Source organism: Tympanuchus pallidicinctus, unplaced genomic scaffold, assembly GCF_026119805.1.
Source record: "Tympanuchus pallidicinctus isolate F22 unplaced genomic scaffold, pur_lepc_1.0 scaffold26, whole genome shotgun sequence".
NCBI classification, from domain to species: Eukaryota; Metazoa; Chordata; class Aves; order Galliformes; family Phasianidae; genus Tympanuchus; species Tympanuchus pallidicinctus.
The window spans coordinates 11,698,267-11,718,391 of record NW_026294743.1 but is presented as its reverse complement, the minus strand read 5'-3'; the positions used below and the strand labels follow the sequence as shown (position 1 = coordinate 11,718,391).

The 20,125-nt window shown below is 39.0% G+C and overlaps 1 protein-coding gene across 7 annotated transcripts; it reads left to right on the top strand.

The window, feature by feature from the left end:
• Positions 1 to 2,468: 2,468 nt before the first annotated feature.
• On the top strand, positions 2,469 to 19,911 carry TMEM144 (transmembrane protein 144). Of its 7 annotated transcripts, none has more exons than XM_052690396.1 (12): positions 2,469 to 2,510; positions 6,870 to 7,071; positions 8,114 to 8,236; positions 8,706 to 8,805; positions 9,318 to 9,398; positions 10,989 to 11,070; positions 11,815 to 11,888; positions 12,664 to 12,782; positions 13,962 to 14,081; positions 14,545 to 14,642; positions 16,611 to 16,664; positions 17,373 to 19,911. In XM_052690396.1, exons 2-12 carry the CDS (start codon positions 6,933 to 6,935, stop codon positions 17,454 to 17,456), a joined length of 1,074 nt encoding a protein of 357 aa, XP_052546356.1. In that variant the 5' UTR covers positions 2,469 to 2,510; positions 6,870 to 6,932; the 3' UTR covers positions 17,457 to 19,911. The 7 variants fall into 7 exon arrangements, with proteins under 7 accessions (XP_052546356.1, XP_052546353.1, XP_052546359.1 ...); XM_052690393.1 differs by lacking the exon at positions 2,469 to 2,510 and adding an exon at positions 2,614 to 2,725; XM_052690399.1 differs by lacking the exon at positions 2,469 to 2,510 and adding an exon at positions 2,991 to 3,012.
• Positions 19,912 to 20,125: the final 214 nt, after the last annotated feature.

Genomic DNA, 20,125 nt, shown 5'->3' with positions numbered 1-20,125 from the left:
GAGGGTTTTGTATCTGAGCTTTCCAAAATGAGTACAGCACAGTCACTGTGCAGATAGGAGAGTCGAGGCAGTAAGAAGAGCTTGTGCAGAGCTGAGCAGTGAGACAGTGGTGAAGCTATGACTTCTGACTCCTTGTCTGGCATAAGCTCAAAACAATAAAATGGATATGTTTGCTGCAATTAAACTAATAGGGACATTGCCTGTTCCACAATTAACACCCTAGGGGGGATCAGACTGATTGAAGAATAGACTTATGTTTCACATGGGTCTAATTTGAGTTACAAAACTTTGTGAGTACATTTTTTTCACTGACCACCACTTTTCTTTACTTAATTCAAAAAGCTCCGGATGAGTCTATCAATAATATCAGTATAAATATGGCTAATCTTGCTTAAAATTGTTTACACATTAAAAGGATTGCATGATGTGGACCTTCTCAAATCAGCCTTACATGTTGGAGGGTCCTGCTGAAAGGTGGAATGGTCACTGAAGAGGTGCCAGCTTTGACCAAGAGAGAACATAAGTGGGTCCTATGAACGGCCTCCTGTGTTCCACCTAAGAAAGATACAAAGTGAGTGCTAAATATCTGCAAGTTATACGGGTAAAATCAGGGCACGGAGCATATTTGCACATACACATAAAGTCTTTTGAAATGCGTAAGACAGGTTTCTCTCTTTAAAGATAAATAACGGGAAGTAAACAGACCATTGAAACAAATCAGCATGAAGGTTGTAACCACTGTACTTCTTTCAACTATCTCAGCATGTTGTTATTTTTTTCACCTTGCATTGCTAGTGGCACAGGCCGGGGAATGTATCACACTGCAACGGTATATGTGAATGTCCAGTTCCTGCGTGCGGACTGAACAATTGCCTGACCATGGCAATCAAGCAGTTGTGAAACACTGCCTGTTCCAGTTATTAATACTTTTCCTTTGGCATGGCATTTCTTTTAAATTTTGTAATCTACGCAATCTTCTTACAGGAATTCTTTAAAGATTATCTGGTGGAAATTATAAAGGGATACGGGATATTTCTTTCCTTCCTGAGTTCCTTTGTAGCCTAGAAGCTAAAATGAGCTGTACCCACTGATGTGCAGTGTTGATCACTGAAGGTTTTTTTTTTTATGATTGCTGTGACTATGGCCATAGTATTTTCTTAATTTTTCATGTTCAGGAAAGAGAATTCTTTCTTGTTAAATTTACTGAAATGAACGGTTGCATGTGTTTAACTACATAGGATCCAGGTTGCATGTGTTCAACTACATAGAATTCAATATCTTGTTAACTGCACAGATATTTGCATCTAAATTTCTTTTCTGGATCTTTAAAAGATAACACATTCAGACATTGTTTATCTCAGTGCTTGTGTACAGCTCCAGTGCCCTACTAGATTTCACAAAATAACCAACAAATGGCTACGGGCTTGTTTGGAAAACCAACTTTTCTTTGTGTTTCAGGAAAGATAAAGACACGTTTGTTCTTTGGTAGAATTCTTCTTTCTTGTATAACTACTAACACAAAGATGCAGCAGGGCACAAAAGTGAGCTGAAAGGGTCATTTCTCTGTGTTCACAAAAAGTCTGGAGTATTTTTTTGGAAGAATAGACTGAACTATGAGAGCTGTCTCATCCAACACTGACCTCAATTGTTGCACCTATACATAGCTTACAGGTCAGTGTTTATTTCTTGCTGCAAACTATTTTCATGGTATTGCCATCAGTGTCCATTAAAGTCAGCTTCTTCTCATGTCACTTCTTTATATACCAATATTCCACAGCCAGTGTTATCTATTCCTAAGCCTAGGGGCACTGGAATACCAAACCTAATATTGGATTTGATGGAATGGAAACGGGCAATGGATGGAAGAGGGGAAATTAGGAAGTAGTTTCCAGTTCTTTTCATTCCTAGACACAGAACAGCTGAATTTTTTGAACCTTTTTTGTCTTGTTATAACTGCTGAAACACAGCAGCATCAGTGTGCTCATTTATAGAAGAAACCAGATCAGTTTGTGTTTGTCACAGGGGCAGATATTCACACTGAAATGGCTGAGGAATGGTGCAGTGCTGCCTGTGCGGGGCCAATGGGCCTGCAGGAAGAAAAGGAGTCATTATTATAGTTAACATGGATTTTGGAACGCAGTGCTTGTGCTTGTGCTGGGCTTATGCTGTGTTTTTAAGGCTGTCAACGTGAGCTGGCATCTGGGAACTGTACTTTGAGAGGACAGAGATGTTTGCTTCGTTACTAAACATGCTGACTAATAAGTCTGTGCTTTAACTGCTGCGGGTCAAATCCTTACAGGGCAAACAGCGAGAAAGCTCCGTGATATACGCGTGAAATATTTCCTTTTTACGACTTGATTACTGAACAATGCGGCAGCTTACGGCGGCCGCTCACCTCAGCCCGGGCGCATGGACGGATGCCCGCCGCGCAGCCGGGGACAGAGCGCGGAGGCGGGCCGACCCAGGGGGCGGGGCATGGCGGGCGGGAGGCCAGAGCGGCGGGGCGGCCGGTGAGGCGGCGTGGCGGGGTTGGGGTGGGCGGCGGGGCTGCGGGACGGGCGCGTGTCGGGGCCGTTGCTATCGGCCTGCCCACAAGCGGTGTCTGAGCGCTTGGCTTGCGGGAGCCTGGGGGAGCGCAGCCGCACTCTGCTCGCTCGTGTTCCGCCTAATGGCGGCCTTGGGGCAATGGCAGCCTGCTGCTAGGAGGGCAGAGTCTGGCAACGTGGTGAGCACGTTTTTCCGTGCTGCGTGCTTAGTGAAAGCGTTGCCTGTCTTTGGAAAGCGTGGTCATAGGGAGAGCAGAAACACTCAGCTCATCAGGAAAGGGCTTGGAGAATATGGCCTGTAAGGAGAGACTGAAGGAACTGGGGCTGTTCAGTCTGGGGAAAAGGAGGCTGAGGGGAGACATTATTGCTCTCTTCAAAACGCCTGAAAGGTGCCTCCAGTGAGAGCGGGGTTGGTCTCTTCTCACAGGTGGCAGGACGAGGGGAAATGGCCTCAAGTTAAGCCAGGGTCAGTTTAGGTTGGATATGAGGAAACACTTCTTTACAGAAGGGGCTGTTAAGCACTGGAATGGGCTCCCCAAGAAGGCAGTTGAGTCCCCATCCCTGGATGTGTTTAAGAACCGTTTGGATGTGGTGCTCAAGGACATGATTTAGCAAAGGGCTGTTAGAGTTGGGGTAGGATGGTCAGGTTGTGGTTGGACTCGATGGTCTTTAAGGTCTTTTTCCAAACAGAGTGGTTTGGAAAATAGAAAACTTCCAAATAGAGTGGTTCTATGAGCAGTGGGCCCGGTGTCACCTCAGCAAGCTGCTGTGTCACCAAGGAGCCAACAGGAGCCTCCTAAAATGAGGATGAAAATATCCATCCTGAATGGGAAATGTGGCATAGGAAAAATGTGCAAATTAGCAGTGTTAGATACAGCTTTTAAGCAAATCAAATGAGCATGAGCAGTTTCAGATTGTGGCAGTACTGTGGATCCAACTTGCAGTGGCTTCTTGCTTACATAGCTGTTTGTAAGGTCTGCACCACTGTGTTACTGTTGCGGAGGGTGAAGGTAATAGAGTCACAGAATGGCTTGGCTTGGAAGGGACCTCAGTGCCCACCCTGTCCCTCCTCCCTGCTGTGGGCTGGTTGCCCAGGCTGTGCTCAGGATGCCCAGGGCCTGGTTCAGTCTGGCCTTGAGCATCTTCAGGGGTGGGTGTATGGGAACTGCTGAGTCACGGCCTGAAGCTCTGATTGATCACCTGAGGTGAGCCATGAGTCAGCCAGAGGAGCACAGGTGAAGGCAATTCAGCTGTGCTTCCTGGCTGCACCCCTCCTAGACCTATTGAAGAGCTGGCTACCAGAGGGGAAGGATCTCTTCTGGAGATCACCTCTACTGGTGTTTTGTGGGTGAGCCCAGGATAGGGGTAAGCCTGCCATTTATTCTCTTTTGTTATCAGAGTCTGCTTTGCCTAACTTGTTTATTTTGTGGTTACAACATCCTAATATTCTTTGATTATACAGTGGGGTACCCCAACCTTTTCTGGGCAGCCTGTGCCAGGATCTCACGTCCCTCTGTGTGAAGGAACATGGTGGCATATTCCTGAGGAAACAGTGAAAACAGAGAACACGAACTTTTAGTGAGTTAGGCCATTGGAGTTACTGGGATAAAGCCAATGTATACAAACAAAACTATATTTCCTCTGTAGTTCAGAAACCCTGAAATACCTTTCAGCTACTTACTGAAGAACTTCTTTTGGTAACTGTGACAACTGTCTGTGACTTGCAGATAGAAGCACTGTGTTCTGACATCCTGGTAACTTCAGCTATAGCCCTGCTGTGCATTTGTTAGCTGTAAGCCATTGGAGGTGCGTAAGCTTATTCATCTGGCAATTACAGGATTGTAGACAGCACAAGAGGTTTTTCAGGAGTCCTCTGAAACTCTCAGAACAAGACTAAGGTCATTGACCCGGTACGTGCAAACAAAAGTGCAGTTGACTTAATGCTGTGTGTCAGTACATTATTTGCTCTTGACACTGGATCATAGATTAATTTTAATTTAGAAGGGACCTCTGACAGTCATGTAGTTCAACTCCCCACTTAAAGCAGTGCTGTCACTGAAGCTCATCCAGTTGCTCCAGGTCTTGTCCAGCTGAACTTGCTCTTGAACTCATTAAAATGGAGTTGGAAGTTGGCCCTGATGTTTAGCTAAATTTGGAGAGTAAGTACCCAAAACCTTGGAGAGCTGCAGAGTTTTTATCAGACTGAATGGAGCATGCTCCTCCTCCTCCTCAATTAACTGGAATGTGTGGGTTTTGTGTCGTAGTTATAGTTCTACAGTTGTGCTATTGTCTTCAATGTGCATTTTTTTATATCCATTAGATACCATCTTGCCCTGCATCACACAGGTTTTCTCCTAGTGGATATAAGAATGAAGTATTTTTAATGTGACCTTTATATGTAATTAAAAAAATCAAGAAGGATGACAAGCCATTTTGAATTTGAAAGGTTCTTAATATTTTAAGTGAATAATGACTTATTTATACTTATTTATCTAAAAACTGAAGAACTGAACCCTGCACTCAGAGAGACGCAATGTGATCAGCTTTATTTTTATGTCTTTAATAGCATAAGGCATAAGAAATAGCATAATTTCTTGTGGAAAAAGCCAGCCTTAGTGCCTTACGTGAAAGGCATTTAACACGCTTTGAGTCAGTCCTGATGGCATGAAGCTAGCTGATGTAAGCCTGTATCTATTCTGATTTATTCTTGTGATGTCACAAGGTTTTTCTCAGCCTGCGAGTTCAGTCTTGGAAGAAATCTCAGCCTTATTATATCCACTGACAAAGTGGAAGTTTTCCCAGGCAAAATGTACTTTACAGAATCTTTAAGTATAGTGAAAATCATCTGGTGGAGGTTATGGAGGTTATCTTCTAAATAAGTAAGGAAAGTGAAGTGTAAATGAGAAAAAGAGAGCTGAAATACCTGTGCCATTGTACCTTTGCAGTAAGTCTGCTAGATGTCATTTGTGGTGTTTTCAGAAGTATTTAATGAAAAAATGATCTTTCATGGAGAGAAACTAATTGGTAACAGTACTTGTGTGACTGAACTTTTCACTCGCTAATACAACTGATTAAATTCAGCCAGCACTGATGATTCTGCTGAAGCTTAGATAAAAGCACTGTCTCAGCAGATGTGGTTCTCAGTGTTCTGAGGACTGCAGAGCAGCTGAGGCTGGAGGGTTAAGCAAGATGAAAGCACATGCTGTGGCTCAGCTCTTCCTTTTTTGCAGAGTACGGTTGCAGCACCCCTTAGCTGATTTGGCAAAATTTCCTCCATCCTTTTTTAGCTTCTTTCCTCCAGGCAGCACTTGGTCCACTACACTGGGGAATTTCAGACTGCAGTGGGAAGTCATTACAATGAGAATGAGCAGCGTTACATGAACAACAGGATTGCGTACCTCTATAAATATGTCCCTTTATACTCAGAGTAATTGTTTGTTTCTAACTGTGGAAATCTCTCATTGAAAAAAGGAAGTCTAGAGGATAAACAACCACTAAATTACCTACTGCCAATTAAATATCGTATTGCAGATTACAGTTCCAAGTGCTTTCCCTATTTGTTTCTTATATGTTTGCTTTTCTTAGATAGTTTTCTTCAGAGGCACTTTTTCTGTCAAATCCATATGAGAGGTGTATGGGACACTTCTGTTGAGCGTAACCTCAAGGTGAATCTCCATCCAAAAGAACCAAAGAGGTTGTTATGAGATGAAAAAAATCTGTGGCTATTACTTGTAATTCTATGAAATGAAAGAAGAAACTGTTGAGGCAGCTTGTCCTGCTACTCAAAGGAAAAGATGAACCTTTATTCCTGCTTTATACCAACTAGAGCAATTCTTGTGGCTTGCTAATAATCTATGTGAAGCTCACTAAGGCAATCTGTTGAATCTCTGTGCCTATTCGTGACCTGTAGGCAGTGAGGTTGCAATTTACTCTAGCTTCTAGTGATAGTTTTATCTAATTTTCAAATCCCTGCTTTTTTATACACCTGTGTGACCAGTTTGCCTGCAGGAGTAAGAATGTGATGATTCAGTGTCTCCCTAGGCAGCAAGGTTTCCCCTGACCTGCACAGATTCGAATCTTCTGCACTCATGGCATCGTGTTTTCAGACACAATTTCTGTGAAGTTACGAAATGCGCCTATTATTGCCTGCATCTGTTTTTAATTGACCTGTGATTACAGTTGTGTGGCATGGGATTCCATCATATAGTTCCCAGTTTTTTCAGACTTCTCAGAGAGAAACGTTAGGGTCCTTTGAATTGCAGGTTTCTGAACTAGAGTGGTATTTTTTATACTCACGTATTTAATTCTGCTCTCTGATTTCAGAATCTTTCAAGACCTGCAGCACAAAAGAAAAACTCTACAAAAAGGGACACCTTCAGAGCAAAAATGAGCTTTGAGAGAGCCTACAATGCCTTTAACATCAGCAATAGCACAGATCTAGCTATTGGATTTACCTCTTCCACAGTAGCTGTTCTTCTATTTGGGACAAATTTTGTGCCAGTTAAAAAATACGATACTGGTGACGGTAAACTTAACCTACATTTTTACTTTTATTACTTTTGCTAGTAGGAATAATATTTCACCTGCAAATGTGAATGTTTCTATAGATACATTTATAAGTATCAATACAGCCTGGTTCAAACTTTCTTTCTGATGTTAGAGTATAAAGCAGTAATGCATTAGTTCAGGATACAGTAAATCTCTTTTTAACAGTAATGATGATTTCATGAGCATCTTCCAGCAGAATGTGAAGAAGTGTCCTTACTTTTACTATGCTGGGGACTCTCAAGTACATACATTTATATATGCATATTTTATATACATATAAATATATATTTATAATAACACTGTAAAAGGCTTTTGGAGTGTTGCCCTTTGGTTGTGGACCTGAGACCAATCACAAAAGGATATTTTTATACTTATAATTAGTAATGCTAATAAGAGGAAACATCATTTCTGTTTTCTTATAATCTCCTTAGGATGTTATCACTTTTATGATACTGGTTTCATGTTGTATTTGCACATTTATGTGAAGCATAGTCAGTAACCAATCCCCAGAGAAACGTATCTACAGCTGTGTCCTTTTAATATCATTGTGTGTATTACAGACTTCTTTTTTTTGTACCACATGCAGTCCTAGAAAGACAAGGATAGTTTAAAGTAAAAGCCTTAGCTGGCATGAAGTTAAACAGTCTGCTTAGTTGCCCCTTCAGTGAAGGTTGATTTGTCCAAACTTTGTCATCCTCAGTGTATTAATGAGCTGGGCCCTGAAGGAGTTTTGTCTTGCTAATGGGGTGGTGGGAGAAGCTTTCAATAACTTCTAGCTTTTATTTGTCAGAAAGCTATCAGAACTTTCATGCATTTGGGGATTGGGCCTGTGTAAACATTGCCCACCAATTTATCTTATTTTTTAATAGAGTGCATAGCACAGGATAGATTGACAGAAAGTGACCAGGTTTCATTTTTTTCGTGTACTACCTAAGCTAAAAGAGTATGTTCAGAGGCAAGAGACTCACACTTGCCATGCTCTGCCATTTCTCTCTTGTGCACATTTGCTTTTTCCATAGGAATGTTCTTCCAATGGATTCTCTGTGCTTCCATATGGATAGTTTCTTTGGTGGTCAATTTAATCCAGAATTGCCCCCGCTTTTGGCCTTTGGCTATGGTAGGAGGCTTCCTGTGGGCTACAGGTAAGTGTTCCACTCCTTGAGAAACAAAGTATAATCCTAACTCATCACAAAACAGCAGCGAAACCATTTCCCTATATGAGGTAATGATTTGGCTTTTCTAGTCCTGCTATTAATGGAGCTTTACTTTTGGAGCAAGTATAATTGTGAATAGTAATACTGCGTATGCTGGGTGGAGCTACTTAATGCCTCCAGCTTTTTATTTGATAAGCAGCAAATTTGCACCAAAAATAACTTTTAAAATGATGTTGAGGGAAAGTCTGTGATTTCAATGCATTTCTTTTTTAAAAAGTGCTGTTGCTACCAACCTGTGATTGCCTCAATTGCATCCCCTTCTGAACATTCTCAGACTAAACTGAAACTCAAACCCCAAACTAAAATATGCAAGACCACAGTCTGGTTTATAACTGATTTCAATTTTGGTGTTGTGGGTCATTGATTTTTATTTATTTATTTTTTCTTTCTTTTTCAGGCAACATCACAGTTGTTCCTATTATTAAAACCATAGGCTTAGCTCTTGGTCTTTTGATATGGGCTTCTTTCAATTTGCTGACAGGCTGGGCAAGTTCCAGGTAAGCATTTTAAATCATACGTTACTGATGTTTATCTTTCCTTGTTAACAGCTAGACTGTAAGCACCACTGCCAATAACAAGGATACTTAAAAGATCTTCTCTTTCAATGTGGAAAGTAGTCAGATTAATTATTTTATCTTTTTTTGTTTCCTTTGCCTCAATAGCAAGAAAATGCCCAGTCATGTTTATTAACATAATTGAGTAAATAAATAATGTGGGTTTTTTACATAAAACTAGAGCACTTTCTTCTGCAGCATGGATTGATAAAACAATTCAAATTAACTTTGACTTTTAAATACCCAGATTTAAAAAAAAAAAAAAATCAATTTCAATTAAGTTAAAGATTACTCTTGAATAAACATGAATTTTTGCAAGCCAAATGAAGCATCGATCCAATATTTCTAATGTAAACTTCAGCTGAATTATTTCTGTGTATAAAGATTTTCGAGACTAGATGATAGTATTTGGTGTGCAATCAGTGCAGCTAAGAATAAATAGTTAAACATTTCAGGTTTGGATGGTTTGGAATTGACCCAGAAGAGGTAGCAAGACCAGTCTTAAATTATATTGGAGCTGGACTTTCACTGTTAAGGTAAAAAGTAATGATGAATTTTTGTAACATTAAAAATGTATTTTAGAACCACGGGAAAAATGCAGCCGGCAGGCAAATGGATTGAACTATTTTTTGCAAAGTGATTTACCATGACATTTTTGGGTTGTCCATAGCTGGTTTTTTTTTGGTTTCCATGCCTAGAGTTCAGAACAGAAACAGTTCAGAACAGTATTTTTATGCTGGTAGACGTGGTCAAGACAGATGTGTGGTGCACTCACTGTAGCAGCTCCCTGTCTACCTTCCCTCCAACAACTGCCAAACAGTGGCTTCCTTTGGGGCCTTTGGAAGGACTTCTCATTTTATTATTAGTTTATTATTTGTTCATGTTTTGAGCTAAACATAGAGTAACGATGGTCTTTGTTAGGTAGCAGTTGTCTCTGCTTTCCAGCTGATTGGCCAGGGAGGTTTTTCCAGGAGCAGAAGGGCAGCCCTGAATGCAATAGGCTTGCCATAGGCATGCTAAGCAATAGATGCACAAAATACCCCCCAAAAAATGCACAAAAGAAGAGAGTTAAGAACATGGGGGAAGTGGAGACCATCCTTGATTGCTGTGACTTTTTACCCATTAGCAGTGCATGGTTTTGAGAGGTTTTCACTGAACGTAGCATTGCCTGATAAATTCATTCAGCTCACCAGCTGCTTCCTGCCTGTTCCTGAGATATGAGGAAAAAGTGATCAACAAGGGAAAAGATCCTTACTAGACTTGTTTTCCTGGCAAGCTGCACAAAGCATATGCATATTGTTCTGTAGAGCTCAGAAGCATGTGTTTCATTTTAGCCTCCTGGGTGGGACCTGTGCATATTTACCTAGTCCCTCTGGAGGAAGCTGGCATCTTTTTGTGTCTCTCCATATGGCTTCAGCAGGAGATAAATCACTCCTCAAATGGAGGCTTTCTGTTTACGGCTACGAGAAAGAATTTGTAGAACATCAAATTATCTTGCTGAAAAATAATGAAAAAAAACCAATCCAGAACCAGACTGATTACATATGCTTACCTGATTTCTGAGAGCTGGGGGTAAATTAGAAATGTTCCCCTTTCTTCTTTCTTTCAATCAGTCAGTGCATTGGAGCACCACTAGGCAATACTCCTTCCCCTCCTGCACGTGCATGAGACCCTGCAGGAGCAGTGTTCTCCCAGTTGCACGTGATAAAAGACTCAGAAAGAATTAATTTCCCTTGGGGAACAAATCCAGTTCTGTGCAGGTTGAAGTTTTTCCATATAGAATTTCTGTGCAGATGTTTGACCATGTGTGGTGCTGTGCCAAAGGGACTGTTATCTACCACAGCTAATATTAGCATGTGTCTGTAACCACCCCACAGAAAGGAGGCATTTCAATAGCGTTACATAGAAGAGAGAACATTAAAGACTAAAACAAGATCAATCCTGCTGAAGTGGTTTGTTAAAACTATTCAAAGCAGTTGCATTTTAAAAATGTATTGAATTGAGTCTGGGATAGTAATGGCAATGAACTAGCATGCTTCCAAATACACCTTTTGTTTCTGGATACTAAATGTTATATCCTTGTGATCTGACTTGTAGTAATCATTGGTATGTTTTTCTTTTCTGAGTGCTGTCATATTTTTTTTTATCAAAACTGAAGTCCAAACATCTTCAGCTTCATTAGAAAGCACGCCATTACTGAGAGAATCTGTAAGTACTCTATAGTTGTTACTTTACAGCAGTGAAAATATGTAACCGTTTAAAAACAACAGCAAAAAATTGCTTGAATGTTAACAAATTTTGTTAAAGTTCATGGTAAACTACATAAGACTGTATAAATATGCATTGATTATATTTTAATTGTGTTTTCAGTCAAACATGAGCAACAGAAAAGGCTTTCCCAAATGTTCTTTCTCAGCTTTATTACTTTCTCAGCTTTATTACTTACAAGTACTTATTGCAGAGTTGCAGACAGCATGTATTTCTTCCCTCTCTGAGAAGAGGAAGCAATTTTAATAGAGACTTAACTGTAATAGCAGGAGAATGCTTAGTGGGAAGGTAACTGAGTGCTTAAGTGCTTCTAGATTTTTGCCACGTTACAGAACCAGTCCCTGATCCACAGCACAGGACAAATTTTGGAAGGCAGACCTGCATTTGGATTTTAAAAATGCTTGTGAGTGCTCTGTAAAGTAGGAAAGCCAAAATCCATAGGCAATCATTTACAGACTTGGAGATGGATCCAATTATTACTGTTAGGTTTGTTCTTTTTTTTTTTTTTTTTTTTCCCTGAAATGATTTTTCTTTATTCAAAGTATTTGTGTAAATTCCTCTTCTTTTTCCTTCCATTATCATTTTCTCAGAGCAGAATTGCTGTATTAATATGATGTCTGAGATGCTGTTTTCTTTTTAAAGGGAAAAAAGCAGGACTGAGTAAAAACTCTACTTTTTCTACAGTCTGTTAATGCTTCTGAAGACACCTCTGATGTCTCATGGGTGACCAATCTTTCTCCAGTAAAAAAAAGATTTGTGTAAGTCGTTAACAGAGAAAGTAATTAAACACACAATAAGAACATGATTTGTTAATTTGTTTTCCAGGCATAGTCATGCTCTAACAAACAGTACACATGTCTGTGTATGAATAGCTAAGCTAGTTGGATAATTTTCTTCTATGTTCAGTGTGTTTTACCCTACCAAAGAACAACATTTGCAAAGTAAACATCAATAGCAATTAAGTAATTACAGAGCTGGTTTATATCATGTTGTTGATTGGCACCCAGCATAGAAGGATTCCATGCTTCCGGGTGTGGTTTCCAGATGAAAACACCTGCAAGAAGCATGGCACCATGGTAACTAAACAGCAGAAATGGTCCAAGGTGGAATTGGTAGCTAGCAAGGGGACTTATGACAGCTGAGGCCCCAGTTATCTGGAAGCGGAGAAGGGGTGCATTATCCTTGAAATCTTTATGTGGAAAACATTGGCTGCAAAGTGAAGCTGAGAGTGGGCACATTTTAACTATATCTTTTGTTTTCTCCTAGCTTCACTTCTAAAGAAATATTGCTTGGTTGATGTGGTTAATACTGGTTGCAGGTTCTCGACAAAAGAGTTGTCTGTATTACTTGGCCATGAGGTGCAGGAAAACTAAATAACTGTTTTGAACAAGTTCTGCTTTAAAAAAAGATGTGCTAACATACCATTTTTATGGCATTGCTGGCAATTTTCTTAGATGTTTTAGGTGTGTTACTTACTTCCCTAATTAACACCAGGCTGTTTTCTTTTTCCTGATTTCTTTGCTCTTTTCAAAGAGGATGTAGCCTAGCTGTCATAGCTGGAGTACTCTACGGTTCCAGTTTTGTACCAGTGCTTTATATCAAGGACCATGGAAGAAGAAATGGAACAATATATGCAAGAGCAAGTCAATTTGGTAAAGGCTAATAAGCCCTTCTGCTTTATGTCATTATTACACAGCAATCTTCTGCTTTCATAAAGGCACAGGATGAAACTGTACTGCTGGAAGTACAGTGACAAAACACAATTTCTACACCACCTTACGTGTTATCAAGTTTGTTGCCATCCAAATACTAGAGCTCCCTTTTTCCCAGAGGTGACTTGCATTAAAGGAACAGTGAGGAACAACCCAGAAGATACCATGCTTATCTCACTTCACATGTTACCAAATGTAGCTAACATTTTCAAAGTACCAGGTTCGTATGCCAGGAACATGAGGGACAAGAGCTCACTCAGCTGCCAAGTTAGTGCACTAGTAATGGGAAAGAAGACAGAACATAATTAATGAGCAGAAGAGATATACAGAAGTTTAAGTAATTAACGTTGCATTGCTTTTTAAATGGAAGCCTTTTGTTGAAGTGTAACAATGAACTTCATGTATTCCCAAACTAGACACAATGTGTTATTATTGTAGTTGCCTTTTCTGATGAGGACTTGCAGGTGGGAGGAGATGGAAATTACCTTGCTACATGCTTCAGCTTAACCACCTTGGGAATGTTTTATTTAGCACCTACCCAATCTGTAAAGGATTGTTGTTAGTGATTAGAGTGATCAAAATTGTGATGCATTCCTCAAGATAAGAAAGAAAGAAAAAAAAGGCCATGTTTATCTTCCCTGGTATCAGTTGGTGTGCAGTTATCTGTGCAGTCACGTGCAGTTTTAAATGTATGACATGAAACAAAATGACTGTCTACAGGAGTGCAGATGTAGATGGTTAAGAGAGGATGTGGTTATGTAAAACAACTCCCCATCACTTTTGTGGCCTCATTTAAGGGTTTTCTCAAGTTTTTTATAAATTAATTCAGTTGCTTGACTAACAGAGTTACAAAAAATAACTCACAGGAATGCATAAAGGCTTGTGATAAATGCTGAAGTCAGTGCAACATTTAATTCATGTTTAAGAGGATGTGTCTGACTAACCAAATCTATCCACAGTCAGACTGTTACGTTACTCATAACCACAACTTGAACCTGAATTGTTAGCAGTGGCATTTTATGTATTTTTGTCTGTAGGAATAGAATCAGTTAAATAAATGTAGTTAAAATTAATAGCTGGTATTTTAGGCTAATACCAATTTCTCAATTTCTCTCTCAGATTTAGATTATGTTTTTGCACACTTCAGTGGAATATTTCTTACAAGTACCGTCTACTTTTTGATCTACTGTGCAGTCAGGAAAAACAAACCTAATGTTTATCCCCAAGCCATACTGCCAGGTATGTCATACTGTTCAATTAGTAGCTAATGACTGTTAGTTCTTTGTACTTCTTTGCAGTGATTTCAGTCTGTGTACTGGAGCTGTAGTTAGCCTTTGAAGTCTCTTCATTTGACTTTGGTTTGAAAGATACTCCTATTGGGTTAATTAAAGTTAGGACAAAACCTTAATTTTGCTCTGATCTGGAAAGTGACATTGCAAGTGGTGGATTTTCAAGAACTAACTCTGCCTTAGAGGATAACACACTGCCCAGGAAAGCTTGAACTTCAGTGATAATTTGCTACTTCAGTTGAGGTGGCTGATTTTATCCCTTGAGCTTTGGTCTGGGTTATCAGAGCTAGCTTGTTAGAGTAGTTACCGTACTAAAATGTTCAGTTTGGCTATTATGCTGTAAATACAGATGTTTCACAAATGGCTGTCTATACTTCTCTGTACATGTTTTTGATCTGGATTTATTTTTCTAGGGTTTGTTTCTGGTTTGCTTTGGGCTGTAGCCAATTGCTGCTGGTTCATCGCCAATCACTATCTCAGTGCTGTGGTCAGCTTTCCAATAATTACTGCAGTAAGTATGTAACGACAAAATCTCTGACTAGAATTGAAGTGAAAGTTCTTTTCCTGCTGTTTGTGGAATTAAGGTGAAATTTTGACACACCTAGGGCTTTTTTTTGCCTCTCTTGCTTGTCTGTGCTAGCTTTTGTTTTATTGGAAACTTTCATGACTGTGACAAGCACCATTTTGGCCAGTGAAAAGTGGAGGAGTTGAAAGTAAGTGGAGCTGAAAGTCCAATTTAAAGTGGAGGAGTTGAAAGTAAGAGACTTCAAACTGTGTTGAAGCCAGTGCTCTGGAAACATAACTGTATCAATATGAAACAGTGAACTGAGGTGATCAAAGGCAGAGAAGTTACATACTTTCATCTCACCAAGTATATATTGCTCTGGATTTTTTTCTCTTGTTTTGCTTAATTAAGTCAAGTATTTTTTACCACAGTTCCTGAACACATTTAACAGCATTTGAATTGCTGAAAATAATTTTCTTATACCTAGGCAGGGAAAATGGCTGTTGGATTCCTGCTTATGATGCTGTACCTTTCAAACTGTTAACATCCAGGAGTTGCATAAATTCCATCACTGTGTACAAATTTGCTGTTACTCTCTCAGGAGTCTACTGAATGGTACTGCAAAGCTGGATAACTTCTGGCAAATTGAAGTTTATAAGTATCAAAATCAATGTTCTGCTGAACAGCTCTATTTTGAAGAGGAAAAAAAAAAACTAATAAAACAATAGGGATTAAAGTTTGCTTCAAGATGCAGTTAGTCAAAATGAACTCTGCAGTATGCAATGAAAAAAAAAACTTGGCATCATTCTCATTACAAACTGAAGGATTAGTGGAAAGCAGCTTTAGTAACTTTGGTTATCAGCATACGTAAAAGGCAAGGATATAAAATCACTAAATGAAACGTTTTAAAGACAGCACTGATGAGAAGCTGCCTGTCTTTCACTGCAGTTTTGGAATTGCTCCTTTACTTCACCCTGGAGGGAATTTCAGTTATTCACCACGTCCCTTTAACAATTTGTCTCATTTAAAAAATGCATTCCTCTGGCAATGTAAGTTATCTAGACAGTGAAATATCACCTTAGTTATTATGTAAATAATACTTTGCAATTTCACTCAGAAATAGCATGTGCAAACACACTCAGCATTAGGTACTGTTGTCTCCTGGTATAAATTTTTGTCCTATTGAGTTGACTTAAGATAGGGAGAGGAAGATGACTGTCTAAACATCTGTCAGGTGTTGCAGAGAGCAGCTGTAATGGGAAGCATTTGCAGACAGTTTCAGACATTTTCTTATCAGACGTGAGAATTCAGGTCATTGCACACAGAGGAGATAAACTGTATTACCAGGAACGTCTGGAAAATATCATTGTGTGCCACTGTTTGCTGTTAGCTAGGAAACCTGTAAGACAACATCACAGATAAAACACTAGTTTTCCTGACCTGTCTTAACTGTCTGGCTTTGTGCTTTGTCCAGATCCCTGAAATACAGGAAATAACCTTAATTTTCCAGTGTCTTGATATCATACCGAGTGATAAAATCAAACTTTGTTGGACAGGTTAGTCGCAGTAGAGTAGAATATCCTTGATGGCTGCCAAAAAAAAACCCTGAATAATCCTCTGAAATGTGGTGATAGATGAAAGTCTGTAGTTTGGACATACTATTTGGAGACTCTAAAAGAACATGTAACAGCTAGTGCAGACTCCACAGTGTAATTCAGAAAGAAATTATGCCCTCTGTAAAAACAGTCTTTTACTTCTTTAGCCCTTCTTGATTATTTATTGTATCTTACCTCCTAGGGTAAGGTACAGTCACTTTGGTGATGGTAATGCTTTTTCCATGAATGCTGTAATAATACAGGATGGAAATGCATAAACTTGCTATCCAATTGAAATGCAAGCACCCTTAAAACAATAATGAGAATGTGGCAAGTTTTAATGAAATGCTGTAATGTACAAATGAATCTTATTCTTCAGGGTCCTGGCCTCATTGCTGCAATGTGGGGAGTCCTTGTATTTAAAGAAATCAAGGTAATCTTAGTAGGCCTTTTACCTAGTCTCTCTTGTGCTTGTCTGTAGCTTGTAGAGCAGCATTACTTGATAAACAGCTGTCTCTCTTCAATTTCTCCACCTTACAAGTATTGCATTATGAAGCTGACAGTCGGGTCGTGCAGTAATAAGTTTTCCAAGAAAAACTAAGAACTCTGAACAAAGGAATGAAGATTGGAATTCCAGAGCTATGAGCAGCAGGGGGGGGTAAATAAAAGCTGTAGCATTGTCAAGAGGTGGGATGCCAAGCATAACCTTTTTTGAGCCAGTTCTTTCAGTGGGAGCAGGGAATTTAGCAGTTGTCCCATGGACTAATAAACCAGGATCAAATCCTCCAAAGGACCAAGCAGTGAGCATCCTTCTGATGGGCAATACAGAGATCCTTAAACTGATATGCACAGAACAGGCTAAGTTACTAGATGTTAACATAACACGGCTGACATGATTTTTCTAATGGAATTTGAAGCATGGCAGTGTAGCCTAAGATTTCCTTAGCTATTCTGTACAAGATTCATAGTGTGTGTAATTTGCCATTATGGATGAGATTAGCTTTTCATGCAATGGATAGATTTGTTTTATCATAACCCTATCATAAACCCTATTTTTTTTAGTTTTTTTTTAGTTTTTTTTTTTTGTGAAGAGATATAAATTATGATGTATTTTTCTTTTTCTCTCCTTTCATCTATCCAGGGCCTGAAAAACTACGTATTGCTCTCAGTAGCATTTTGCATCATTTTGGCTGGATCGCTCTCCACAGCTTTTTCTAAAGTTTGAAGATCTTCTTACCGGTAGATGGTGCTGCTGTCCTGTATAATCCAAAGCACAGCAGTGTGTGTCAACGACTATTGGCAAAATGCATGTCCAACATTTAGCATAACTTTTTTTCAGGGAAGTTAAGAAAAAAAAAAAAGAAAACCTTTAGCAGGCAAGAAAATCTGGAAATGTTTATTTCCACATTTCAAGGATATCAAAGGATCTTATTAAATAAAGCCAGATGATTGTATAGTTAGTGATTTTGTTGGTTTAGGTATGAAACTTGCATCACCATAAATTCCAGTTCACTGCTGTGATGGTGGAGAAAGGGAGTCAATATTCTGTGTGTGTTTACTAATTCATCTTATTCCAATGCTGTCTTACTGATTTGACTATATTATGTCTGGAAATACTTGTGTTTTGGAACCTAAGATTCAAAGATGTGAAACTTGTTTCTTATTTAGAGGCATTATTCTTTAAAGATAACAATTCATATAAAAATATTCCAATCATTGCAGATTGGAAGTTTTGAAGGAAATGCAGAAAGAAAAAAAGAAGGTACTGAAAAATAAACTTGTGCTTGCTGCTACTGTCTTTGTTTAAATGCCATAACATTATGTAGAAATCATGACCATGGTATGAATTGTTGGGGTTTTTACTGAGCTCTTGTTGAGTGGACTAAATCTGTCTAGAAAAGTGCAACACTCAGACTGCAGTCTTAGGGGAAAAACAAAAACAAGAAGAGCAGCAGTATGACTATGTTTTCCATCTACTTTATAAGCTGTACTCATGGACACACATGATAACATGATGTGCTTTAATACCGCAGCTTGAAATTTGTAGCATGTTGAGATTACATTGTAATTTCATTCAAGTTTTAGTCTGGAAAAATCACAGAATGGATTGGGTTCAGAGGAACCTTAAAAGTTACCTAGTTCCCACTGCTGTGTAATCTGTCCCCAGCTGTGCTAGGAATAAACAAGCAGCATTGCTTGAACTGGGGGACCTAGTTTACCTCTAACCTTGACCACCTGTTTCCCATCTTCACTACATGAAGTAGTGCTGTAGGCCCTGTCTGTTCCTATGGTTTCCTCTTTTGTTTGGTGCTGTGAGTATCCTGAGTGGAGGTGTCTTGGGTTCAGGCTTTTGCTCTGTCTTGAGGGATGCTCGTAAGTTCATGTGTGGTGTGGGCCCAGTATTTTTCTACCAGATTGGATTGTAGGAAACATTTGAATCTACTACTGCAGGAGCAACTTTGCACTTCCTCATTTCTGCAAAGCATTATTTGGCTTTCTGGAACAAACCCACATGCAATTTTGTACAGTCTTCCAGTCTGTGTTGTAAAGCTATGAGACTTGACAAATTAATTGCTTATTGTTAAGGCAGTAATTACAATTCTTGTTTGGGAAGACTCATATTGGCTTTGTTAAATGTTTTTTAGCACATTTCCTATTTGATTTGCCTTTTTGCCTTGCAAATGGGAAAATAAAAAAACTGAACAAACCACCATCTCTTTGCAGCTCTTATGTATTAAAAAGCCATTATGTTAATGCATCAGGAGGTTTGGTTTAAACATGTATTTATTCCAAACTATCTTTTCAAGGTGGTCACGTGGAATATTATGAAGATAAGTATTCCACTGATTTCTGAGATGCTACTGAATTTGGGAATATGAAATACGGCTTGAACGTTAAAATGCTGAACCCACAGAGTTCTGTTTATAGAGCTGTTTATACACAACAGCCTGACAGCAAATGTCTAATGAGAGAAAATTCTGCAGCTGATCTAAATGACCATGGCTCTGCTTATATCAGCAAAGCTCTGTGTTTTTACATCAGTCAAACAACTGAATGGAGTATTTCTTTTCACTGTTGTTGCTTAATTTTTTGTATGTGTAATTGAAAGAAAAATCAAGTAGTATCAAGATGGGAAAATGACACTTCTTGAAGAAAGTTATAATGTCGTATATATGTCTGGGTCTGTTTAATAATGTGTAAGAATATATTTGAGTTTGTTACAAGAATTTTTCTCTGGTGATCCTTAAAAGCAAACTAATCCTTCAGGTACAGGTTGACAGGGAGTTTCCAAATTAGGTTTTTGTATGGGTGTGGTGTTTGCAACAAGGGTACTCAGCATCACCTGTTCAGAGCTCTCACACCTAGTTATTCCTTCCCTGTATTCGTTATCGATTTGCCTTCCTAGGCTTGCTGCTCTTCTTCCATAGTTCTTTTTATTCCTTCATATTCTTTGTAAAAATTATTAATCTCTAGAAAAATAGATACATTCACTCCCATGTCCTTTAAAGCAGCTAGTGAAATGCATTTACTATCTCTATATATGTTTCTGTTTTTTATCTACATTAGAAGTTTCTTTTTCAATCACAATTCAGGGTTGACTGAATACCAGTTCAACAGTCTGACCTGATCCCTGTGCATTTTTGCATCTGGAATGAAAATAAAATGATAGTCAAATGATGTATGCTAGCAATGAACGTCATTTTTTATGTTGACCCCTGGCTTTCAAAAAGAAATTTAGTGTAGTATTCCAGGATTGTGCAATGACAGATGGACTCTACTTTAGCTAAATGTATAACCTTCGTAGCAAGTGACTGTGAAGTGCAGTATTTTAGCTGAGGAGATGTTTCTCATGTTCTTGATGCTTACCACAAAATGTGTCTTAAAAATCTAAAA